Here is a 23,478-nt window from a genome sequence, read left to right as displayed (position 1 = left end):
ATAACGGAAACTGGCTGTTTTAATCTCTTCGATACAAGGCCAACCACAATAGATATACTTGTTTTGTATTGTCCATTATATTATTTTACTATTTATAGTCATCTTCACCTTGACTTAACAAACCTAACAGTGTTTTGCAAAGCGGCTAATACAACAAAACAATTGAAAATAAATTTGAACCTATTCGTCTAATACTAAATCCAAATGCAGTGTAGAATTAGTAAGTTTTAAGATATTAACAAAATTGTCATTTGGATTTTACTTTATATTAAGTGTCTTTACTGCTTACTTAATCAAAACCTATGCAATCTAACTATCATGCTGTATGTGTTTTAACATTGTACCTACATTTAAGATGTCTGCACGTAGCTAGCTACACACAGGATCACACACATGATCCTAAAGTACACAAAGTAGTGTATTGAATGTTTTATTCTTATGTAAGACCTCTAAGTGTGACAGAATTGTTTGCTCAGTAGTTATAATGATCATATAATTTGCAAGTCACTTTGGATAAACGTGTTTGCCAAATGCATAAAAGTACATTGTATCACATGTGCTCCCTGGGTTCGAACCCAAAACCTTTGCACTTTTAAAACAATGCTCTAATAATGTACAGTAAACCTGATTAAAAATGCTAGATACATAAACTACTTGTGTCAGGGTTTGAACCACAATGTAAAGTACATGAAAAGTCTATGGCAGGGGTTCTCAAACTGGGGGCCGTGAGATGGTGCCAGTGGGGGCCCAGTATTTTGACATTTTTATAAAATACATTCATTTATCATGAATTCTGTGTAATTAAACCTAAAAAAAAACTACTTGTGCTACTAACCAACAGCACTACTTTGTTTTTTTATTAAAATGTTACGTTTTAAAACAAATTGATCATACATTTTCTTTGGGGGGGCTGCGAAGGAATGCGCCATACATAAGGGGGCCGCACGCTGAAAAAGTTTGAGAACCACTTTTCTATAGGCAGGTCTCTCCCTCTCTCACGTAAACGTAAGTATTGTCCCTTTAATAAAAACAACAGTGTGACAACAATCACCAGGGACAGGAAACTGTGCCACCCTTCCAGGTCCGCTGGAGAGAGAGTGAAAGTGAGAGAGTGTGTGAGAAAGAGAGAGACATAGCAAGCTTTTTTCACTGAAGCTGAGAACAAGAGCGCAGTGGTGAGAGCGGAGCTGAGCGGATAAGACGGCTCAGATTGCAAACTTGCATAAAAGACTTTGAGTCACCTGAGAGAGAGAGAGAGAGAGAGAGAGAGAGAGACATTCCAGCACCTTAGGTAGGCTGTATCATATAAACCTGGAGAGAGAGATTTGTTTTCAGTGCACAGACAGTTGATGCCCAAAATCACTGGCATCGTTTCGCTCTTTAATGCTTTTTTGTGTGTTCAGTCAGTGTTGCCAGCCGCTGTGTTTGTGCGGGACCACTCACGCATGTGTATGTTTTTAGGATAATGTGGCGCTCTTCCTGAAGGGTTGTGAGGAACTGGGTTTGAAGGGCTTTCAGCTGTTTGATCCAGGAGATCTTCAAGATCCTTCCAACAAGTAAGACAAGACATTTACACTTTTATAAGTACAGTATATGTGCGTATGTGAATATGTATAGATTCTGTATAATGTGTTTATTTGAAAAAAACTGCAGGTTTGTAAATCAGTTTTAAAAACTTTTTTTTTAACTTTGTTCTGAGCTGTAATACTTGCATTTATTGTATTTCCATACAAGAATTAGAGTCATCAGAATAAAGCTGATATCTAAGTGAAGGATGAAGCTCTACGAGGCTAAAAAAAATCTATTTCCAAGCAATAAACATGGAAATATTGCCCCCTGTTCCCAAGGAAATGTTGACCCCATATTATTCCTAAATCTGTCTCTATGACCCCGTCATCCGGATTCAAGACCCTTTGTTGTTGTTTTGCTTTGTTTATTCAGAAGTCTTTAACAGAGGTGTGTTTGTTCATTGTACTGTTTATGGTATCAGATGTCCTGGTCGGGGGTTCATGGGTGTACTGTAGCTCTCTTCATTGAGGGATAAGCCAACAGGCATTATTACAGATCAGAATGAATCTACAGGAAAATCACAGAGATTGTCTCATAACCCTAACACATTCAGTTTTGAGTTTTATGCTTACAAATATAGTTGTGAAAAGATTTATGTGCACAGCGTAAACTTTTCCTTTTTTGTGATGCTGGATTTATAGGGCCAGGTGTATTCAAGACTAAAATAAAATAAAAATTAGTTCAGCTTTAAGCTGGCATCAGTCTGAGCAATAATGTCAGGCCATATTTTTCACACAGAAGATATTATATTATTCCTTGTTTTACTTCTTGGTTTAGTTAAGGGCATGTAAACCAAGGCATTTCAACACAGTTGAAAACACCAGCTTTGGGTGCTTGCCAGCCTTTTTTCAGCTATGCGATTTGGTTGCTATGATACTTTTGTTTTGTTTATCAGTTGTTGTACGATGCGCCGGTTAGTTGTTGTGGTATTTCCCCTGCACGTCCTTCACTATGATTGGAAGGCTGAGTGAAAAGTGACATTGACATGCTGAGTGTTGAACATTTTTCAACGTTGGTGTTGGCGCTCAGCATGGATAAAACACGCTAGCTGCTGTCATTTTTGAAAAGCTCTGCGCTTCCATTGAAATCTCCCCGCCTGGTTAAGCTTGTGTTGCAGGCTGGTTTTAGAGGGGTTTTGGATATTTTTTAAGCTGGTCCCACCAACTTAAACAACCTTGACCAGGCTGGAAGCTTGGCCAGCTTTAAGCTAGTCCACCAAGCCTGGTAAAGCTCATTTGTAGACTGGTTTTAGCTGGTGGATCAGCTGGGCACCCAACCTAACCAGCTAAGACCAGCTTGATCAGCTAAAAGTTGCCAAAACCCAGCTACATCAGCTTAACTCATTCCCCACCATTGATGATTTATCTCGTCAGTTAAGAGAAAAGCCTTTCCTGCCAACAAGTTTTTACGGCAATCCAAATTTCCGCTATTATCCACTAGGTGGTGCTCTTACCCAATTCATAAAACACTAAAGCATCCACTGATCCAAAAACTTTGTTCTGAATCTGAACTCTCACACAAGAGTCCTTTACAAAAATGAAATTATCTCAGCTGTTTTTTATTTGTACCCATATTTATGAGGTGATAAATAGAGAAAATTGAAGGTTAAAACAGTTTTTTTTTAGCAGAGTGTTAGATATATTGTATTTTATATATTTAAAGGAGAACATTTTCTGGAAGTCATTCAACTTTTGTGAAAATCCTAAAAAATGCTGGTGCTGGCTGGCAACTTTTTTTAAACGCTGGCGGGGAAAGAGTTTAGCAGCTAAAACCAGTCTAGGAGACCAAATATATCCAGCCAACCAGCTTAGGCTGGTTTAGCTGGTGTTTTCAATAGGGACAGTAACAGCAATGACACAAAACACCTGTTCACGTACATAGTAAAAACATTTAGCACACTAAAATTAAAATTTGCATCAGCACTTAGTAAAGATGTCAGATGGCTATTGACGAATCAAATCTTTTGAACTTCATCTAAAACTAACAATTTAATCAACCAGAAATGAAACATTCAAGGTTTTGCTGTATTGTGAATGTAGTCACATCTTAAGTGTTGTATCTACTGTATCAACATCCTTTGAAGAATACATTTCTGTGTTTATGATTATTTGGGTGGGGCTAAAACTCTGGCTCGATGACACAGAGCATGGCCCCGCCCTTAACACAAATGCAAGCATCCTTTCAGGTTTGAGTTATATCAGGTTCCAATATTTTGATTAACTTATTTTATTTAGTTGGTGGATTTTTTATCATTCAAATCTGTATGGATGGTTAATAACACATTTTTCTGTGTTGTGACAAACTCAGAACACATATTTAATATCACTTGAGACTGACTTCAACACAAAATAGTACAGTCTTGTATAATATATTGCCACTCATTAAAATGTTTTTCTGAATATTTGCGTGTTTCTGTGTGCTGTCTGCCTCACACCTGTACTGGCCTGTCTCTGGTATCTGGTACACTGTCTCTCTCTCTCATATCTTTATGTCATCAGTCTTTCCATTGGATTACAGACTGATCTATAAAATGAGCGCAGGTATGAAGATAGTCTGCTTGTTGATGGAAACAGTGAACTCTTTATGACAGGTGAAGAAAAAGAGAAGTTGAGTGACTGAAGCTGTTATCAGATCAGAATGATCTAATACGTATTGGAATCTGTCATGTGGTTTCAAAGCCCATAATAAAGGAGAAACGCTTCATGAAGAAAAGCAGTCCCCCATCTATCCCTCTTACTTCCTCTTTTCTATTCGCAGTTAGGCATTTATCAGATGCTTTGTTTCAAAGCAAACTAACCATATAAGTTCATTTTGAGTTTGTGATACACTAAAAATACATCTTTAAGTAGATAGTCACACTTGAAACAATGTAACATTGTAAAAAATCCTATATACATTTCATTTGGCAAACTTATATGGAAGTATGTGAGGGATCAAGTTCAAATTTGATTCGGATAAATCGCATTTGCACTTTTTTGTACCTTAAATTGTTTATTAGTTGACATGCTGTCTTATAAAATGTAATGCTCATGATGGAAGATGCTTAAAATTCAACACACCACACGACACAATGCAATATCCAGACTCTTACTTAACATCTTAAAACATACCTGTAACGTTTAATTCCAACTACATCGAACCAACCTGCTTGTAATGTTGTGGAAAGTAATTGTGATGAGTTTGTTCAAGTGTATAGGTTTCAGTAATGGCGGTTTCAGTTTTCAGTAATGACATAAACAAACAGCTTTTGTGGAACAAACTTAACTTCAGGTAAACTCTGCAACGAATCAATAACAACAGAGTCCTTTTAGAGTAGTTTATTTCTGAACCAAAACATTTGTTATTTTCGACGAGGTATTTGTTCCAGCGATCAGTTTAGCCACTAGTCAGACCATTAAACAAACAGAGTGAAAGTGAAAGGATTAGTCAATTTTCTTCAAAAAAATCCTGATAATTTATCCACCAAAATGTTGATGTCTTTCTTTGTTCAGTCGAGAAGAAATTATGTTTTTTGAGGAAAACATTTCAGGATTTTTCTCATATTTATGCACTTTAATGGACCCCAACACTTACCAGTCTTAATGCAGTTTAAAATTGCAGTTTCAAAGGACTCTAAACGATCCCAAATGAGGCATAAGGGTCTTATCTAGCTAAACGATTACATGTGTTACATATATGAAATGAACATTTGTGGACCATTTTAAACAATAAACTGACACAAAGACATTAATTATTATCATTCAACATACAACAACGTCAGAACGGTCCTCTTTCTCCACACTTGTAAACACTGGGGCGTAGTTTCGCATACGTCATCCGTGACCTCTTGATGTGATAACGTATTAAGTGAGGTCGCGCTGGCGCATCATAGGACTGGAGGAAGATGAGAATTTGTGGTTTAAAAGTGCATATTTTTAATTTTTCTTGCCAAAAATGACCATTTTTTTGCTAGATAAAACCCTTACGCTTCGTTTGAGATCGTTTAGAGTCCTTTGAAACTGCAATTTTAAACTGCATTAAAACTGTTTAGTGTTGGGGTCCTTTAAAGTCTATTAAATAAGACATGGTGGTCAGTAAATTATCTGGATTTTTTTTTAAGAAAATTGACTAATCCTTTAAGTTCTGCTCAGACGAGTAACCGTGACAACGCACCTGCGTCCGATGAAACCTTCTATACCATGGTATTGTAACAGTAAGGTATCGTATTTCCAGCTTCAGTCACAGAGGCACAGTTAAGAAATACAGAAAGCAAAGAGTTCAGGAGACACAACATTTCACTTACAAGTTTGCCTGAAAGTTTCTGATGTTGTTTGAGTTTGTGAAAAAGAAAAACAGAAAGTCCTGTGGTGTTGTTTTTCTTTTGAGGATGCTGTACTGTATTTTCCTCATTGTGTCACCTGATCATTTGAATGGTTTGATTTTTTTAAGTTAACACCTATTAAGTGCACCTATTTTCTCTCTCACTTTCTGTCTTATCTCACAGAGGCCAAGACGGCAACAGGAAGTTAAAAAATGTAAGTAAAATCTAGTAAAGTATCTATTTTGGTCTCTAATTCTGAAACGTACAGTGACAATGTAGTGCATTGTGTGTAAGTCTTGCTTTATTGCATGAACAAAGCTTTGATGTTCAGTAGAGTTGAATAAGTACTGTATGTGTTCAAATAATTGTTTAATTAAAGCATCTGCTAAATAAAAAACTATAAATATAGACATTAAATATGCTCATTAAAATTTTGTATTTATGAATTTAGCCATCTCATAAAATACGAATACGAATTGCCATCAGATTGTGTTTTCTATTCTGGTTCTGACCTTCTGAAAGACGCTGTTGTGACAGACCTGTCCCATTCAAGGCTTAGAAGTAAACGGCGACTATGCATATGCTATGAGTTTGAATATTAAAACGCTGCTCATTTTCATAAAAAAATTATCTATACTCTTTACATATAAAGTGTTTGTAACAGACACAGCAATATGGTAAACCTTATAAAAGCATTGGTACTCACACACTCAGACACAACTGTCAGCCCAGTGTCATTTTGTTGTTGTTATGAACTGCCTGTGTTCCTTCAGGTTCTGATCACTATCTTTTGGCTGGGTCGAGCAGCCAATAGCAGCGCTACATATAACGGGCCCACCCTGGACCTTCATGAGTTTGAGGGGCTGCTGTCACAGATGAGAAAGGTAAAAAACCTCACACATTTCTAAATTCCTGCATCAACACAAGACATAGATATTAAATTGATGTCAAAATAGCTTCAGTGCTTCATTCTTCCAATGTCATTAGTGCTGTTTCCAAATAAATTTGCTTAAACTGGACTTTGCCCTGGTGAATAATCCCTGAGTACCATACAAGAGCAAGGTAACTAGGGATAGGCTCAAATGACAGGAAGTCACCACCTAGCAACCATTACTCTGGTAACCTCCCACAATACCATAGCATTGTGGTGGTGAGCTTTGCATATGAAAGCACCACTTAATCAGAAAAAGTAAAAATATTTAATTTTTATTTAACTTTATTATGCATTGCTTTCTTCATTTACTCTTGGAAAGCAAGCTGAGTTTGATAATGTGGTTTTTAATAAGAGCTCAAGACAAACTTTAAATTTAGAGTCCAGTCTTGGCTGAAGAAACAAACACCTCCTTTGTCCATCATTCCTGAGGTCATTATTGGAGGAGAATGTTATTGTCTCGTCAGGACACGCGGACCCATCCAGAACTAAAATCCAGATCTCAAAGGAAATATAAATGATCTCTCATGGACGCCAGTGGATGAAATAACAGCATTAATGTTTTATTTTTTCTATCACATAACGTTACATTTATAACCAGTATTGACCCTGAAAAACTGGGTGTTTTCTTTGAGACTGATGCTACCAGCAGCTGATGTGACACAGCCAATTTGAAGATGAAGTCACTTCACAGCAATGCATTTTCCATCCTGTCATGTGTCCTTTGCATTAAAATATTCCCCCATCTGTTCAGATGGTCGCAAACTGGCGAAATGTCCCAAGACTGGACATTTCAATTTGTGCTAATAACAAAAGTTTATGTTAACAGCTTCCTATTTTACATTATCATCCATTTCCTTTGGCACAACTTCAAATCCCTTTTTTCTATACAGTTGATTTAGTGGTCGTTATTTTGATTTAGTCAAGTGAACAGAATCTATTGCATCTGTTTACCAAAATGAATATATCTCCTTCACAATTTACAGTACATTGCATCTTTCTCCTAAGTCTTAAAAAGCAGGAAAAAGCCACTTAAGAATTGTGTAGACTCCAGTAAACAAGTCACCACATGGATGTGAATAGGAATGATTTAGTTCACTTTAATGTGTTGTTTATGTGTGTGCATTTTTATAGGAGGCAGAGGATCGGGACAGTCCGAAGCGTAGCATAAGGGACAGTGGTTACATTGACTGCTGGGAGTCCGAACGCAGTGACTCTCTCTCCCCACCGAAACACACGCGAGACGACTCGTTCGACAGCCTGGACTCCATCGGCTCACGTTCCCGTCAAACCCCCTCGCCTGACGGCCTGCTCACCCGTGGCTACAGCGATGGTGAGTCCCATACAGTACTACCACAAATAACATGCGAGCTCACCTGAGCGTTGATAAAAATAACAGGAATGTGACAGCCAGCTCTTCTGCAATGTAGAACTGACACTTCACTAAACTCTGCCCACCTTATCCTTATTTAGAATAACTGTAACTAACAATAAATTCATATTTTAATATCTAGATTTCACCTACTCATCAAAATAGTTCCAGTTGGTCATAAAAAGCGACAAATCATGAAATGGACAAACAAATGCAAAACAAAGAATCATACTTGCAATACAGAAATTGAAAAATTGCTTATAATGTTTGGTCAAATCTCTTACTTGTTGGGATTAGAGAAGAAATGTCAAACAGATCATGATTATTTTCATAATCAATTAATTTGGGGATAATTTTTTCCGATAAATCGGCTAAGCATTTATTCAATTATTATAGCTAAATAAATCAATAAATTAGGATATTTACATGTAGAAGTGTACTTTTAAAAGTGCCAAAGCCACACATTACTGCAGAGTTTTACTATAGTAATCTTTTTAATTTTGATATTTTAAGCCTTAATAAAAAGGTGCAGCTTTTAAATAGTTAAACATATGTAAAAATACACATAACAAAATGAACTGATGAATGTCCTCAGGGATGTAGTCAGTTACGTTGTTTAGGATGTTGTCAGCAAAGTACACTGCGGAAGCGGGTGGTGGCTTTTTTATCCGTTCTATGGCTTGCACCTGCTTCAGGATTCTCTCATTTGCTGTTTGGAGCCCCCAAAAATACACAGCAAAAAATATTTTTAATGAAGGGTCCACAAATCACAACAATAAGCAAAACTATAATGAAAAAATAAATTACATCTTCATAATCATATCGTTTCTATGCACAAATTAAAAATAGGAAATAACAATAATGACTATTAAGTATAAAAATCTAATTAATTCCTTAATCATTATTCCTATTCCCTGTTTTAATTTGTGCATATACAAAACTATAATATTAAAAACGTAACATTCTCTATTTTCAATAAACTTTTGTCTTCATCTCATCAGCAATTTTAAGCATGATCTGCAGCAGCTGACCACTAAGGAGTGATGCAGAGCAGACGTGGTTTCATTGGGTTCTGCTATTTCTCTTGAGTGTTGTGGTCATGGCTCATAAACTTTATAGAGAGAGAGACCGCATGGAAGAAGAGATCTCTAACCCAGCTTTTGAGAATTAAACACATAAGAAATCACATACATATATCTCATCTACTGACCAAACTGCATTCAGCTTCAGATTTATTTCTATCCTTACAGCGCTCACAACAAAAATGTATAGTAAATTCAGATTGGATTTTTCCACAGAAGTAGGGAGCGAGTGCCAGATATGTTATCCCAGAATGCAGCGGACAGTTATGGGACTTCCAGGGGTTTTAGAGCAAACTGTCCAGAAGAAAGATCAAAGTGCCAAGACTGACTGACAGAAAAGCAATCAGTCAGTTTAGTAAAAACAAATCTTAAATGTCAAGTGTTTTTCCTGCAGCACTTGTGGTATCAAAAAAAAAAAGAAAATTTGGGTGGTGCAAAAGTTGCCACCACAATTCTAGGGTGTTGAGTGAAAAATAGACCCAAATGAGACAATTGTTGACAAACAGCAATTAAGTTTAACTGGATAAAAACGCTGAAATCTTTTAGTTTTAATTGCAGACTTTGATGTTTGAGCAAATGTAAGGTTGCGGCATTACTGACATTTACTGTAAAACTATAAAGGAAGGTACATGAGATTCCCATGGTCTGTTTCTTAGGAGACAAATGCAGAATTTTTTTTCGCTGTTAAGAAAACACAGATGAGATATTTAATAGATATTGACATGAACGATGACATGAAATAGTGTCCTATACTAAAAAATATTTCAATTACTGTTTTCTGACATCAAATTAACATAAATCCGAAACCAGCTGTCCCAAGTGCTTTTCCAGTATTTTTTAACGTGGACATATCATGAAAATCTAACTTTTTTCATGTTTAAGTGCTATAAGTGAGTCTCCAGTGTTTCTATCAACCTAGAAAAGGGTGAAAAGTACAACCCGGTAACCAGTAAGTTTTGGTAAACCATTCTCCGCAAGCATATGAAAAAATAGGTAATTGAAATTTGTCTCCCCTTGTGATGTCAGAAGAGGATCTTGTTATAATAATACCGCCTCTTAATCTGCACTATCCAACCACAGCTCTGACATTTAGTACATAGAGAGAGAGAGAGAGAGAGAGAGAGAGAGAGAGAGAGAGAGAGAGAGAGAGAGAGAGAGAGAGAGAGAGAGAGAGAGAGAGAGAGAGAAAATTGACAGCACAATTGAGTTTTAGTTTCAACAAACCACTATTATGGTGATAAGTGTTTGCATGATTTCTGAAAAAGTCTGGCCGACTACCAAAACACACTTGTAGCCAATCAGCAGTAGGGCCATTGTTGCCTGGTTTGCATATGTGTTGGGCGGGTCTATCAAAAGAAGGTCCAGATTCTATTGGGATAGGGGCATGTTACATGTAACCTTGAGACACCAAAGATTTATTTTATATCTTAAAAACTGAAATGCCCCCTTTAAAGCTCACATTACACACGCTGTCATTGTCTATCTCATGTTAATCTTGAGTACCTATGGAGTAGTATTACATCCATCATATATCCAAAAGAGTCTTCCACTGTACTACCTGCACTGAAATGTCCCATAAAAGAAATAAAGCAAGATTGTCACATTTTAAATCTTTAATGTTCAAAAAAAAAACTTTTTGGACTTGTACGAACCCGAGTGCATTTGGCACAGAAATACTCCATCATGCATCCAACTGCTTTTTTAACACTTTGCATATGTTTAGCATGAGGAATCCAACTCTTAAACAGTGTTAATAAGTCAGAATGCTTAAATAAATGAATGCAGAAGTTTCTTAAATAAATCCATTTCAGGATTACAACAAGTACATGTGCAGCTGTAAATATAAATTGGCAGTATATATAGGTATTTTATAATGTCACTGTTCTCATAAGTTGATTTTAACAGAATATAACAAGAGCGGTTAATGTTTTTACAAGACGCCTGTAAAAATTTTACTGCTTTCATTTACAGAATGTAAGTAGCATGTGAAAGTCGTCTTGTTAAAAATGTTTGAAGTCAAATTGGATATTGAGTAAAAGCTGTGACTATTTTAACACTTATTTCAGTTGCGGGTCAGTTTCAAAATTAAAAAAAAAAATTCTCATTAAATTTTTCAAAGGTTTCCTCCAACAGCCCAAAAACATGCAGGTTAGGTGAATTGGAGATGTCCAAGTTGTCCTTACTTAACTTCTGTATAGACTAACTTGTGTATAGATTAACCAATTGTAACCATGAATATAGCCATAGATACAGGAATAGCATCAAGAAATAAATAAAAGCTAATGTGATTTAAAATTGCTGTTTGTTTTTACTCCAGTATGCTTGAAATAATACGTAGCACAGATCGGACTTTCAGTCCAGACAACATCTACATTTCTAACATTCATACAGTAAGCACCAAAGCAACAAATAGATTGTGATGCCCATGTATGTTTTTTTTCTATTCTTCATAAATGACACTGACTGGCCTTACTGCAGACCGCGGGAGCGACTCGGATTGCGACACTCCCCATAGGAAGATGCCAGACATCCGCAAGGACGACATGCTGGTGCGCCGGACCTCTTGCAGTGAGCCACGGACGCCTGTCCCTTTCAACCAGTACCTGCCCAACAGGAGTAACCAGAGTTCATACATGCCCGCACCGGTGAGACGCCCGCGTGCCGACAGAGAGGAGAGCCGTAAGAGCTGGAGTAATGCCACCTCACCTGTAGGAGGAGAGAGACCCTTCAGGTAAAATCGTTACGCGGATGTAGTCTTATAGAGATTCATCTCTTATTTTTATTTGGAGAATCAGACTTTAGCTAAATAAATCTGTTTGTGCTCCAAGATTTCAAAGACCTTTTCAGCTGCTTTGGTATGGAGTCATTCATTTTGTGTCAGTAGGTCTTGAATTTTTTAGCTAGATTCAAATAAAATATTTTCTATGATTTAGTTTATGTGCTCATTTTTAAAGAATAGTTATTAGCAGGGTTATCACAGTGACATTTAGTGATGTCCTCTAAAATGCAAAGCAGGGTTTTGCTTAATTCCTTTTGATTCATTTCCTTATTAATTTACCTCAGTTTAGCTGCCAATAGATTTTTGGTTAGTATTTTGCACCGATCTGTCTTTTCCCCATACTGTACATAAACTCTTACTGTCTGCTAAAGATCTTAGACAACACAGATAATGCTAGAATAACAGTGTCTCTTCACAAAACAAGACTAAAGCTTCATTTGTACAAGTAATAAGTTAATTGGTAGCTTCGGAAAGGAAAGTGTGGCCTTCGGTCTTAGATTTTGGCGTTGATATTTTGTACAGCGGTGGTTTGAGAGAGAAGCTTAATTAAAACCAGATGTGAGAATCCTTTACTTGAACAACCATCAACCCATCAGTTTGAACACAGTTACAGTAAGTTGACGCCGCTTACAGTAGTTTAATCTATTTAGAAATTTATTTGAACTACCTGATAACATCATACTGAAAATTATTGATAATCTCCTTTATTTCAGTACTTTGTGTGTTTTAGAGAGTGTGTTTGTTGTCTCTTTTACAGGTATAGGTTTACATTCGTGTGCTAAGGACCTGTATTAATATCTGTTATAAATAATTGATTTAATTTTATGGATTTTTAAACCATGATTTGATCAATTAGTAAAGTATGTTAATCATCTTTCTATGTCTTTACCTAAACATAATAAGAACTGTAGAGTTGACTGTGCAATACACACGTCTTCACCTTTCATTTTCATCTTATTTCTTGCCCTATTGTTTGATCAGACTACAAAAATTTTAAGTCCCCTTGAACAGGAAGTTGTGATAGACTTTATTTCCATATTGTGACGTATTTCCGAGTGAAACGTAATATCACACGAGGAAATAGCGGTAAAAGCGTAAAAGAATGTGTGATACAATGCAGAGAATTGTTTTAAAATGTTATTTGGAATGCCAGAGGGACATATTATTCAAAAATATTGTTTGCCAAGCCATGGTTTATTTTTATTTGCTGGAGGAAATAAAATAGGAGTCACTTGGAGAAGTCACACAATACCAGACATTTCAAAACTCTTTGTAAACGTTTGGCTTCGTTAGCTGGGAATTCACACCCTGAATTTTCCGCTGCAATGTCCATGGTGCTGAACTCAAGTGCATCAGGTGTTAGTAGATCACCCGCACCTCATCAGCTCTGCTAATTTGCGACCCTAAACTGATTGCACTTCTCTTGTAGATTGCGTTGGTCATTATGAAAATCATCTGTTGTTCCTATGTTTGCGCTTTTTTAGTGAATAACCCGCAGATATTACCAATCCCGTCTGCGCTTTTTTGTAATTGTGCTCTTGCACTAATTTGCCCCGTTTAGTAAATTTGGCCCTTAATGTTGTGAACATTATTGAAGTGTATTGCATACTGTTTCACAATCCTGCTATGTATTTAATATTCAGTTGCCTATCCAGCACATATACTAGACAGTAAGTAGCAGGTATTCCTTTCTAAACAAAGCTAATGTTATATCATCACCAGATGGAAAACAGATGATGTAATAATGATTTTTTTGTCTTTTTGTCTCCCATTTCTGTTGTGATGTAACATTGATATTTCAACCCTTTCATTTCCTGTCATTATCTGTGTTTCACATGGTTTATGCATGTTTGTCATTTTATGTCACTGTTGTTGTGTGATTTAGTGAAGTTGAATTGTCGTCAGTTGTAGCAGGAACTGATGTTTATTATGTAGATCCAGACACAGTAGAAACTTACCTGGTAAACCAGCACTTCAGACTGTCAGCTTCAAATGATCTCCCCCCTAAAGACCTTGATTTTAATAATCCACAACTCAGTGAGCCTCAGATGAGATCCCCCTGTCCTCCCAACCATCACTTCAGTCCTTCTGTACAAACCCAACCAATCGAGCAGAACCATTCAGACAGTCAGAAGATGGATGAGGAGGAAACAGAAGGAGATGGATGGGATTTCCTTCACAGCGATTTACAGATGTTGCATAATCAGACTGCAGGAAACGATGCCAGGTGCTAGACTTTCCCTTCACCATTACAACATACAAAACAACATCACACATAACCACTGCTTCTTCAAAAAAAGAAAAGTTTTGGTCCTTCTCGCATTATATTGACCAGAAAACAATTTTAGGATAAACCGTTTAGTATTGTTGATAAAAAAATAAAATTCTCTGGCAGTCCAAAGAAATCTTTCACTCAGAAAATTCATTCAGTGAATTACATTCAGTAGTTTTACTCTGATGTCCCATACAGGAGTGGATGTGGTTGCTGTCGTCTATTGTGTTTGGGATCAGAACTGAAGATCAGGGGGAAAACTACAGTAGCTTGTTTATGTTCTGTTGCTTGTATATTTTTAAGGGGTTCATTCGGGGGAGCTTGAGCTGCTGTTTTAGGAAAAGCGGGGGCGCTGATGGGCTGTTTTTGGCACGTTCTCTTAGCTCTGGCAGGTGGAACAATAGCCAAAGAAGTGTGGGATTCTGTCACACACAGTACATCTGCTGTTTAAAATGTTTTGGGGTGATGTAGGTCAACGTGATTGAGATTCAATGACACTCCCAAGGATTAAATATGGTAGCTCAGATTTACATAGCTGGCTGAGACAGGGTGGTCCTTACTTTTTTCATAAAGCGCTTTAGCAGACGATCTGGATAACAGGGTTTTGAGAAAAAAGGTCATGGTTTCAATGTTAACATACAAATGTTATGTTATAAGAAGTGAAGAGGGACACGATTGATTGATCCATGGATTGTGAATCCAGATTTTTTATCAAGACGCAAAAAATAATCTAAATATATTAATGTTTTATTATTATTACTTACAAAATACAAATACAAGATATTGTATAATTGTGTTACAAAATATTATAATTATTATTATTAATAATAATAGTTACATTATAGTTTTTGTTTTTAATAATACCAACAATAATAAAAGTTTTATTATAGTATTATTGCTTGTTATACAAATTATCATAGGTAATAATAATAATTATTTTTATAATATTTATAGTATTATTACTTGTGATACAAAATATTGTAATTAATAATAATAGCTATATAATATTGTAGTTAATATTGTTAATACCAACAATAATACCTTTTATGGTAGCACTTTATTTTACAGTATATGTACTTACCTTGTACATATACTGTATGGAAAACTTGTTGTACTTACAGACAAATGTGTAGTACTACTTACTTTTGAGTATCTACATGGTAATTAAATAGTATCACTACTGTACTTACCATTGGTAAATAGTTATTATGTAACTCTAGATAAGTACTGGGTAATACCAGATAGTGTATATATACTGTAACTAACAAGAAACACTACGGTACTTACAAATAAATGGGTATTTAGTACTTCCAGGCAAGTGTGGGTTAATGACAGGTACTATACTATAATAAGTTATAGTAAAACAACCAAGTAAAGTTATGTGTCATAATCTTATTTAAAGGTACGTTTAAAAGGGAATTAAGGTATTTCAACCTATATTCTCACGCCCAAGGCATCTAAAAAGCGAAGCATTTTCATGCCTTTCACGTTGAAGATAACCCTCAGCATCACTACTGTGTATAGACAAACTAGGAATGCCATTGCTTCAAATGGGAAACCACAGGCGTCAATACACAGACGCAATGGACATTTTAAGTATCAATTTTAGCAGAAAAACTATTTAAAGTTCAAAGTTTATTTTATTTATCTTTATTTGACACAAAAGCCAAACAACAGAAAGTAACTTGCATGTCAAAAAATGGCACTGAAGTGGGAGACCATGTGCTTCAAAAAGTTTTAAACATGGAATTCACAATTGGCGGTCAGTGTTTCACATGTTGATTTACAATGATAGTTTAATGAGTCGATAAATTGCATTTCATTTGAAAAGATCAAACATCACCTAGGCCTATATGTGTCAAAATTGGAGCCACTAACAAGCCACCTTAAAAAAAGAGAAAAGACTATAAATGCTGCGCTGTGTACTTTCCCATTGTGGCATGTTTATGAAAATAACCTCTTACACATCCACACAAGGAACAGGCGACCCACCCATAGGAAGACTGGGAATGTGCAGGTTTCCTGTGTTAAGCCATGAACTGGGCTGAACTGAGCTCGCCTTGGTGCTGTGACAAATAATTGAGTACATACTATAGTACCCCGAAGGACGTGTGAAAAATAACAGAAACCGCGTAATAAAGACGTGTAATGTCAAGTTAATGAAATAAGTAACAATTACAAATGCTGTTTCAATAATCAATAATCAATATAACTGTTCCTCATACTTCAGATTTCATAACCTGAAGATTTACCTGCATTACCAGAACCCTGGCATGCATCTCATACTGCTTTACCCAACAAGAACTACAGCGACACACAAACAAATCTAGCATGACCCCACATTAAATGTCATGGGTGTTGGGACGTTTTTCCCAAATCCATAACAGTTTTAAAATGAATGCTTTAATCTTGAGTTATCTCTCTACAATGACTCTATATCACTTTTGCATTCGAGACAGAAATAAATGTACTGAAATATTGTTGGGTGTCATTTTATCCATCTGCTATGTATTTATCCAGTTTTATGCTTTTATATGCATACAAATATATGTTTATATTATGCTACAAATCCTGCATAATATAAATGTCTCCACATCTAATTTTTATGAAATAGTGGTAGGATCTGATTAAAATTTGAAAAAAGGGAAATTTGGGAAAACCCAGCTGAAGTCTAAATAAAACAATGTAAACAATAACTGTGTGAAAAATAACCTTGTAATGTATAATATTGATTAAGTAAGATCGTGCAAAGACTGAAATCAATGACGGAAATTAAACTTTAAATATCCTATTAAGAGTATGACTGGATTTCAGGGTCACATATACTGTACTGTACTGTATATTGATCAGTTGTGACATCATTTAAATGTGATGTCTACCTGTAATCACAGATCATTGATCTTTGCATCATTCCATTGACTTGTAATCATTATGGACTTATTGAACATATTTAACAATTAATATTTGACTTACTATAGTTGTTGTTTCTTGTTTTGTGACTCGTGAGGCGTGTAATGCAGGATCACATGGTTTCACACCCTCGATTTCTTTAGAAAATGAAATATGTACATAATGTAAGAGTAAAGGAAATGAAGTGTTCAACAGAAATGGGTACTCAAATTCCCTGGAAACAGTTTGAGGTTTGAATGAAAGATATGCATTATATTTGATTATCTGGATGTGGCTTTGTCAGGGATGTGTATGTTTGTGTTGGCATCCTGCTAGTTGGCATGTGATGGTGCCAGTGCCCTTAGCCATATGGCATTAAAGATAAGTTGAAAGGTGTAGTTTGAAATTGGAGTACTTATTACATTCAAATAAGGAAATAAATTTGAATCCCTCTGTGTACTCCATCCTCGACTATGTTCATAATATAGTTATGATTGGAGTACTACTTATTATATTATTTAAATAAGGAAATACATTTGAATAACTCTGTAACTAACTTCATGTACTTCATATTTAAAAACTGCCATGCTTTTGTTGTTCTTTTCTTTGTTTCTATTTCATGTGAAGCTGCTTTGAAACAATGAACAATTGTGAATTGTGTACACATTAGCCAGAAGCATGATGGATGTGGTGAAGGATAACATTTTTCTTTCTCAGCTATAAAAATGAAGAGGAAATATTTTAGCAACAACACAATTCTCACACACCCACTTCACATTAGTCGATGAATTAGAGATTTCATATGTGTGAACTGGAACTGAGAAAACATCCTTTAGAAAGATTGTTTCTGTACTTTAATCTGTGAACTGACTTTTATTAGATTTGTTTTAACAACTTTGCATGCTCTATCGTAAGTAGAAAAAGTTAACACACTTGAGTCTTAAACCTAGGCCCTGTTGGATATGCACAGGGACCAAAGATTATGTATTTGTTTATGTGTGTGTAATATTGTTTTTGCATGTTGTAAGAAAAATTTATGAATCAACTTCCTTTTACACACCTTCAGATCTGTCAACAGATTATAAGCATAGGTTATTTTCTGAATGTTTTAGTGTCTGTAGTCTGCATATGCACAGTTTTAATTCTTGTGCACAGTGTGATGAAGTCATCATTGGTTGTGGTTCAAAGTTGAAGCTGTAGCTTGAAGCTTTGCTTTATAAAATTTAAATGCATTGAAGCGACGTGCAGCAGTTTGCTTCTTTATGGCAACTTTGAAGTGCTTTTAATGAAAAGACAAGAAATCATACTCAAAATAAAACAAGCAGAGTTTATTATACGTGCAGGGTTTTGTTCACAGTCACAAAGCACGAGTCAACACATGCTTTACTTTGTTGTTATTTGTACAGAGATGAATTTCTGAGATATGAGTTGGAAGGACATTTTAGATGTTTGTGGAAAGCATTAAAGCTGTAATTATTATGTGACTGTAACATGAGAAGGAAAACATATGACAAAAATGACATCAATTTTTGCCTAAGGAAAAATTCTGTGTAATACAAACCAACTAGAGACAAGCAATGACATGTCGTAAAGTCTCACTTCTTCTTTTATTTATGCATTTAGTTTCTCAAACTAAACTATATTTTGATTTAAAAGTTGGTGTATTAAATTATCTGTCCAAATAATACAAGATATAATTTCTGTATTGTTGATGGGTAATTTGTTACCAAATATGAATTGTTGCGTGACATGACACAAACACAGGCAATAATTTGAAGTTTATTATAAAGTTGTTTGCAGAAGGATTTTGGACCAGTAAGGTTTCACTATGGGTGTAGCTATCCAGTACTATACAGAACAGAAATAGAAACTAATCATTGATCAAATATATTAGATTTTGCTAGTCTCTTTGCATGGTTCTGGCCGGTTCAGACAGAAAATCTTGAATTGTGCCTGGTAAGATAACGGTGTTAAAGTCAAAATGTACCATTTTTTTCTTTGTTTTTACTTGGCCTTGTATCTTTTGATGACTATCCTATTCAGGGGACCTCATAACAAATAGATTGCAAATCTAATTTTATGTTGACTTTACTATCTGTGTTACTGTAAAGTCTGTGTCAGGTGTTGTGTCGTGGTTTATTCGCTGCCACAAGTTGAAAATTCCGACATTCAGAAAGCCGTACTTGTGGAAATGTTGGCTTCTTTAGATGTGAAATGTGCTGAATTAGGTTATATAACAGCCTTGAAAAACCAATAATATCTCTTCACAAATACAGATGTGGTCCAACAGTAGCTCTTGTTTTACTTGTGAGCTTAAGTTATGTTTCCTTTGGTCTCTTCTGCTGGATGGACATACAGTCATATTTGCATTTATGAGAAAAACTTCAATTGGTTTTTGTTTTGGGTGGTCTGTATTTTACTGGATGTGTGTTTCATGTGGTTAGACTGTAGGTCACATTGACACACATCTCTCAACATTAAATCCATCCAAAAAGCTAAATCTGTCACTGGCTTTCTTTGGCTTCCTTTGCATTTAAGGCTCCTGATGTATTATCAACTTTTTTAATACATATTTTAAAGTACAGTATGTTTTTTTAATTAAAGGTGCTGTGTATAGGTTTTAGACATCTATCGGTGAGATTGTGATTTGCAAGCAACAACTCCACCGCTCAACACTCCCTTTCGGACCAGCCCATCCTCACCCCATGGCGTCAATATTTGACGCCACTTGACCATGCGTCAATATGTTACGCGGAGGGTATACCCTTCGCGTCATTTTTTGACGAACTGGGGACTTCAATACTATTGAGTCCGTTGCATTCTCTTTCCTATTTTCGTACCATTTTCTTACCATTTTCGCGTCGGTTTACGGTTAGATTTACATACTGACATCCCTACCCAAACCTATCCCTAACCCCAATGTCAGGCGACAACTGTTTAATTTCGCGTACCTAATAGTATTGAAGTCCCCAGTTCGTCAAAAAATGACGCGAAGGGTATACCCTCCGCGTAACATATTGACGCATGGTCAAGTGGCGTCAAATATTGACGCCATGGGATGAGGATGTGTTGTTTCGGACGCAGGGAGAAGCAAAAGTAGCTGCCACAGGACACACATGTTGTTGTCTGAGTCAACATAGTGGTGAAACCATAAACTTAAAAAACTTGGGCGTAGTGTCCGTGACATCACCCATTGGTTTGTGAATATTTTTTTAAGCTTAATGTAGGTGGTGCTTGCTGTCGGCATCTTGGCCGTGCACCACCATGCATCTCTCGCAGATAATCAAAAATGGGTAAAGAAGCAGGACGTGGGTGAAGCTGAGGTGGGCTGGTTGCTGAAAAAATGCCCGCCTAGCTCGATTCTAGTGACAGCAGTGGCAGTTCACCCGTCACTCAAGTGGCCATGCCTTTTATTATGCAGAACTTTAAGGCTTAATATAATTTAAACGGATGAGTTACAAAAAAATTACAGTTGTCATAAGGGAAATTTTGATTTATATACCAAAACACTTTTTGTATCAGGCTGTAAATATATTATTTTCTGCTGTAAAGTTGGACATTTTAACATGGAGGTCACAATTGACTCCTTTTTGGAGCAAGCCTCAAGTGGCCAGTCGATGAATTGCAGTTTAATCTGTAGAGCACTTTGTTTAGGGCTACTGTACACTGTAAAAAATCCTTTGTTTTTAATCATGTTAAATTTACAATTTATTTCAACTTTATTTTTATAAAGTAAATCACTCCTCACACCTCAGTTCATGTTGATTAATCCTAAACGTTTAAGTGCAAGAATATTTTTTTAACTCTTCCCTGGCTGCCAGCGTTTTTAAAAAGTTGCCAGCCAGTGCCAACATTTTTCATTATTTTCACAAAAGTTTAATGCCTTCAAGAAAATGTTCTTCTTAAAAGATATAAACATACAATATATCAAATGAAAGAACAGACCCTCTGCTTTCAAACAAAACAAAAACAGTTTCATTCTATCTTCATTCTCTTTTATCACCTCTCAAATATGGGTAGTTTTGAGCAAAAAGCTGAGATAATTCAATTTTTGTAAAGGACTTTTAATAAGGTTTAGGTGCAGAGCGATCCTCAAAACTTAGACGGGCATACAGCTGTTTGGGGCGAGTTAAAGTATAGAAATATGTCCAAGCGAAATGGAAGGAGACCATCTGTATATAAAAACGTCTCATTTTAAGGGTAATAAAACATAACGTTTCATTATGCAAGATCTTTATACACCACTGATAATATAGTTATATAGCAATATAGCATTTCTGTCAATAGATTCTCCAAAAAATGTCAGAAAGAAATAATAATGGTTCTTTTGGAAATAATAACGTCGAATTTAGTCTTTAACAAAATCTGAAATAGTTAAAAATTGACAAGTGTGTTTACAAATTATTAAAATATTTATTAAAAATTCATACTAAATAATTTAAAACACTTTCAGGTTACACTTTATTTTGATAGTCCACTTTAGACATTTTACTAACTATAAATAACTTTGCAACTACATGTCAACTAACTTTCAATAATTTGCAACTATACGTCAACTAACTGTCATTAGTGTATTAGTAGACTGTAAGGGTTGGGGTTAGGGAAAAGGTTTAGGTTAGTGGAATAAGTTGACATGCACCTGCAAAGATACTTATAGGCAGTTGAGTGTCTGTTGAGATATCATCGCAATAAAGTGTTAGTAGATATTAAGCAGACAGTCTACTAATACTCTAAAGATTGGTAGTTGATATGTAGTTGCAAAGTTACTTATAATTAGTAAAATGTCTAAAGTGGACTATCGAAATAAAGTGTTACCCACTTTCAAGGTCAGTGGTAGTGTTTGATATCTTTATTGTATTTCTTCTCTTTCTATTGAATTTATTTTCAGAGTGACTAATTTTATTTATGAATCAGTACTTTAACATTTTTGTATAAACCCTGTGGCTTCCTATAGAGACTGCACACAAAATGCAGAAATGGCAAAATAAACATACAGTATATTAAATTTCCTTGCTATTGCAAATCAGCTGAAAGATACTTTTTCTCAGACCTTTCTGATTTTTAATATTATTGTTTAACTATTATTATATCAGGTGTATTATTTCTCATGTTTCTATTTTTAAATAACTTCAGATTACCTAGTAGAAAAACGCTCTGGTTTTGGTAGCAAGTATATTTTGCTTTAATTTATAAAATCCTTTGACATGTATTGTGTTATTTATTGTAAATTTGACCCATAATCTGTGCATACATTAACCTGTAATATTTATGGTGTCATTAAGTTTTCTTTTATTATTCTTGAACTCTCAGTCCTCATATCTCATTGTCTTTGTGTTCTTTTGTCTTGTCTGTTGTAGATTCAGGCACACATCTAGTGTGTTTGATGATACTGAGTAAGTCTTTCTGATTGCTGATGCTTTATGAAACACGCTTGTGTGAATGCATTTACACCCTCACAGCGCTGAAGGTCTGCATGCGTTTAGCTGTGTATGCAGCATGCTGCTCTGGTGCAAAATGAAGAAACGTGTTCAGTGGGTTGCTAACACAATGTAACCTAATTTTTTTAACAACCTATGTTTAAAGGCACAATAGATACTTAAATTAAAATATCTAAAATTGCACAGTGTTATATGAAAGGGTCATTAAGGTCAATCTGGAACTTACACTCATGAAATTAAAAGGTCCTGGTTTGGCTAGAATGATCTTCGGCGTTCCCAAATGTTTACAATGTTTGATTCCAGAGAAAAGCGTAACATCCCTCTCTATAGCGTAACCTGCCATTTGCATAATGTCTACATTATCCTTGGTTTCTGCTTTTATGGTGAAATAGAAATTATAGGTGTGTTTTGCTGTCTGTAAGTCTCAATTTTATGGTTGTCTCAAAATCTCTTTTCTCATACATTTACTCTTCTTTTTTAATTCTTTGGGTCTCTTGCTTTGGATGCATGGCTTACAACTGGCACAGATTGTAAATGCCCACTATGACTCGTAAGCGGTGCTTATTAACTGGTTGCTTATTTAATAAATTCCCTTGCTTTTCCAGAGTCCACTATGGCTAACCAACAGGGAATACATTTTATTAAAAGATTCATTGATGCCAACAGTAACTCAGTGAACGTTTGCTGTCTCACAGGAGTGTGAGTATGATTGACATGAGAAGTGAGGAAGATTCATTATCACCCCATAGTCAAGTTCGGCATGAGCTCATGCACAACCAGTACAACAAGTTGAAAGAGGATGAAGATTATTGGCAGGACGTAAGTGCTTTAGATCGTTGGCATGTT

The 23,478-nt window shown here is 35.7% G+C and overlaps 1 protein-coding gene across 9 annotated transcripts in view; it reads left to right on the top strand.

Annotated features, from left to right (window-relative positions):
• The window catches only part of limch1b (LIM and calponin homology domains 1b), a 104,710-nt gene that overhangs the window by 61,588 nt on the left and 19,644 nt on the right, over positions 1–23,478 (top strand). For 6 of the 9 annotated variants that reach the window (XR_010532421.2, XR_010532420.2, XM_065268113.2 and 3 more), the window contains 8 exons: positions 1,462–1,556; positions 6,053–6,083; positions 6,643–6,753; positions 7,935–8,133; positions 11,733–11,985; positions 13,919–14,260; positions 22,552–22,587; positions 23,328–23,451. Coding sequence is in view for 7 of the 9 variants with exons in the window: in XM_065268113.2 (XP_065124185.1) it covers positions 1,462–1,556; positions 6,053–6,083; positions 6,643–6,753; positions 7,935–8,133; positions 11,733–11,985; positions 13,919–14,260; positions 22,552–22,587; positions 23,328–23,451 (1,191 nt within the window). In the remaining 2 variants the exon portion in view is untranslated. Of the gene's footprint in view, positions 1–1,143; positions 1,292–1,461; positions 1,557–6,052; positions 6,084–6,642; positions 6,754–7,934; positions 8,134–11,732; positions 11,986–13,918; positions 14,261–22,551; positions 22,588–23,327; positions 23,452–23,478 lie in introns of those variants that run through there. The other 3 variants (XM_065268118.2, XM_065268115.2, XM_065268116.2) reach the window with 3 other exon arrangements.

The sequence above is a fragment of the Paramisgurnus dabryanus genome, chromosome 16 (assembly GCF_030506205.2).
Source record: "Paramisgurnus dabryanus chromosome 16, PD_genome_1.1, whole genome shotgun sequence".
Taxonomy (NCBI): domain Eukaryota; kingdom Metazoa; phylum Chordata; class Actinopteri; order Cypriniformes; family Cobitidae; genus Paramisgurnus; species Paramisgurnus dabryanus.
Note: the sequence above shows the minus strand (reverse complement) of the source record. Positions and strands in the feature narration are given on the sequence as shown.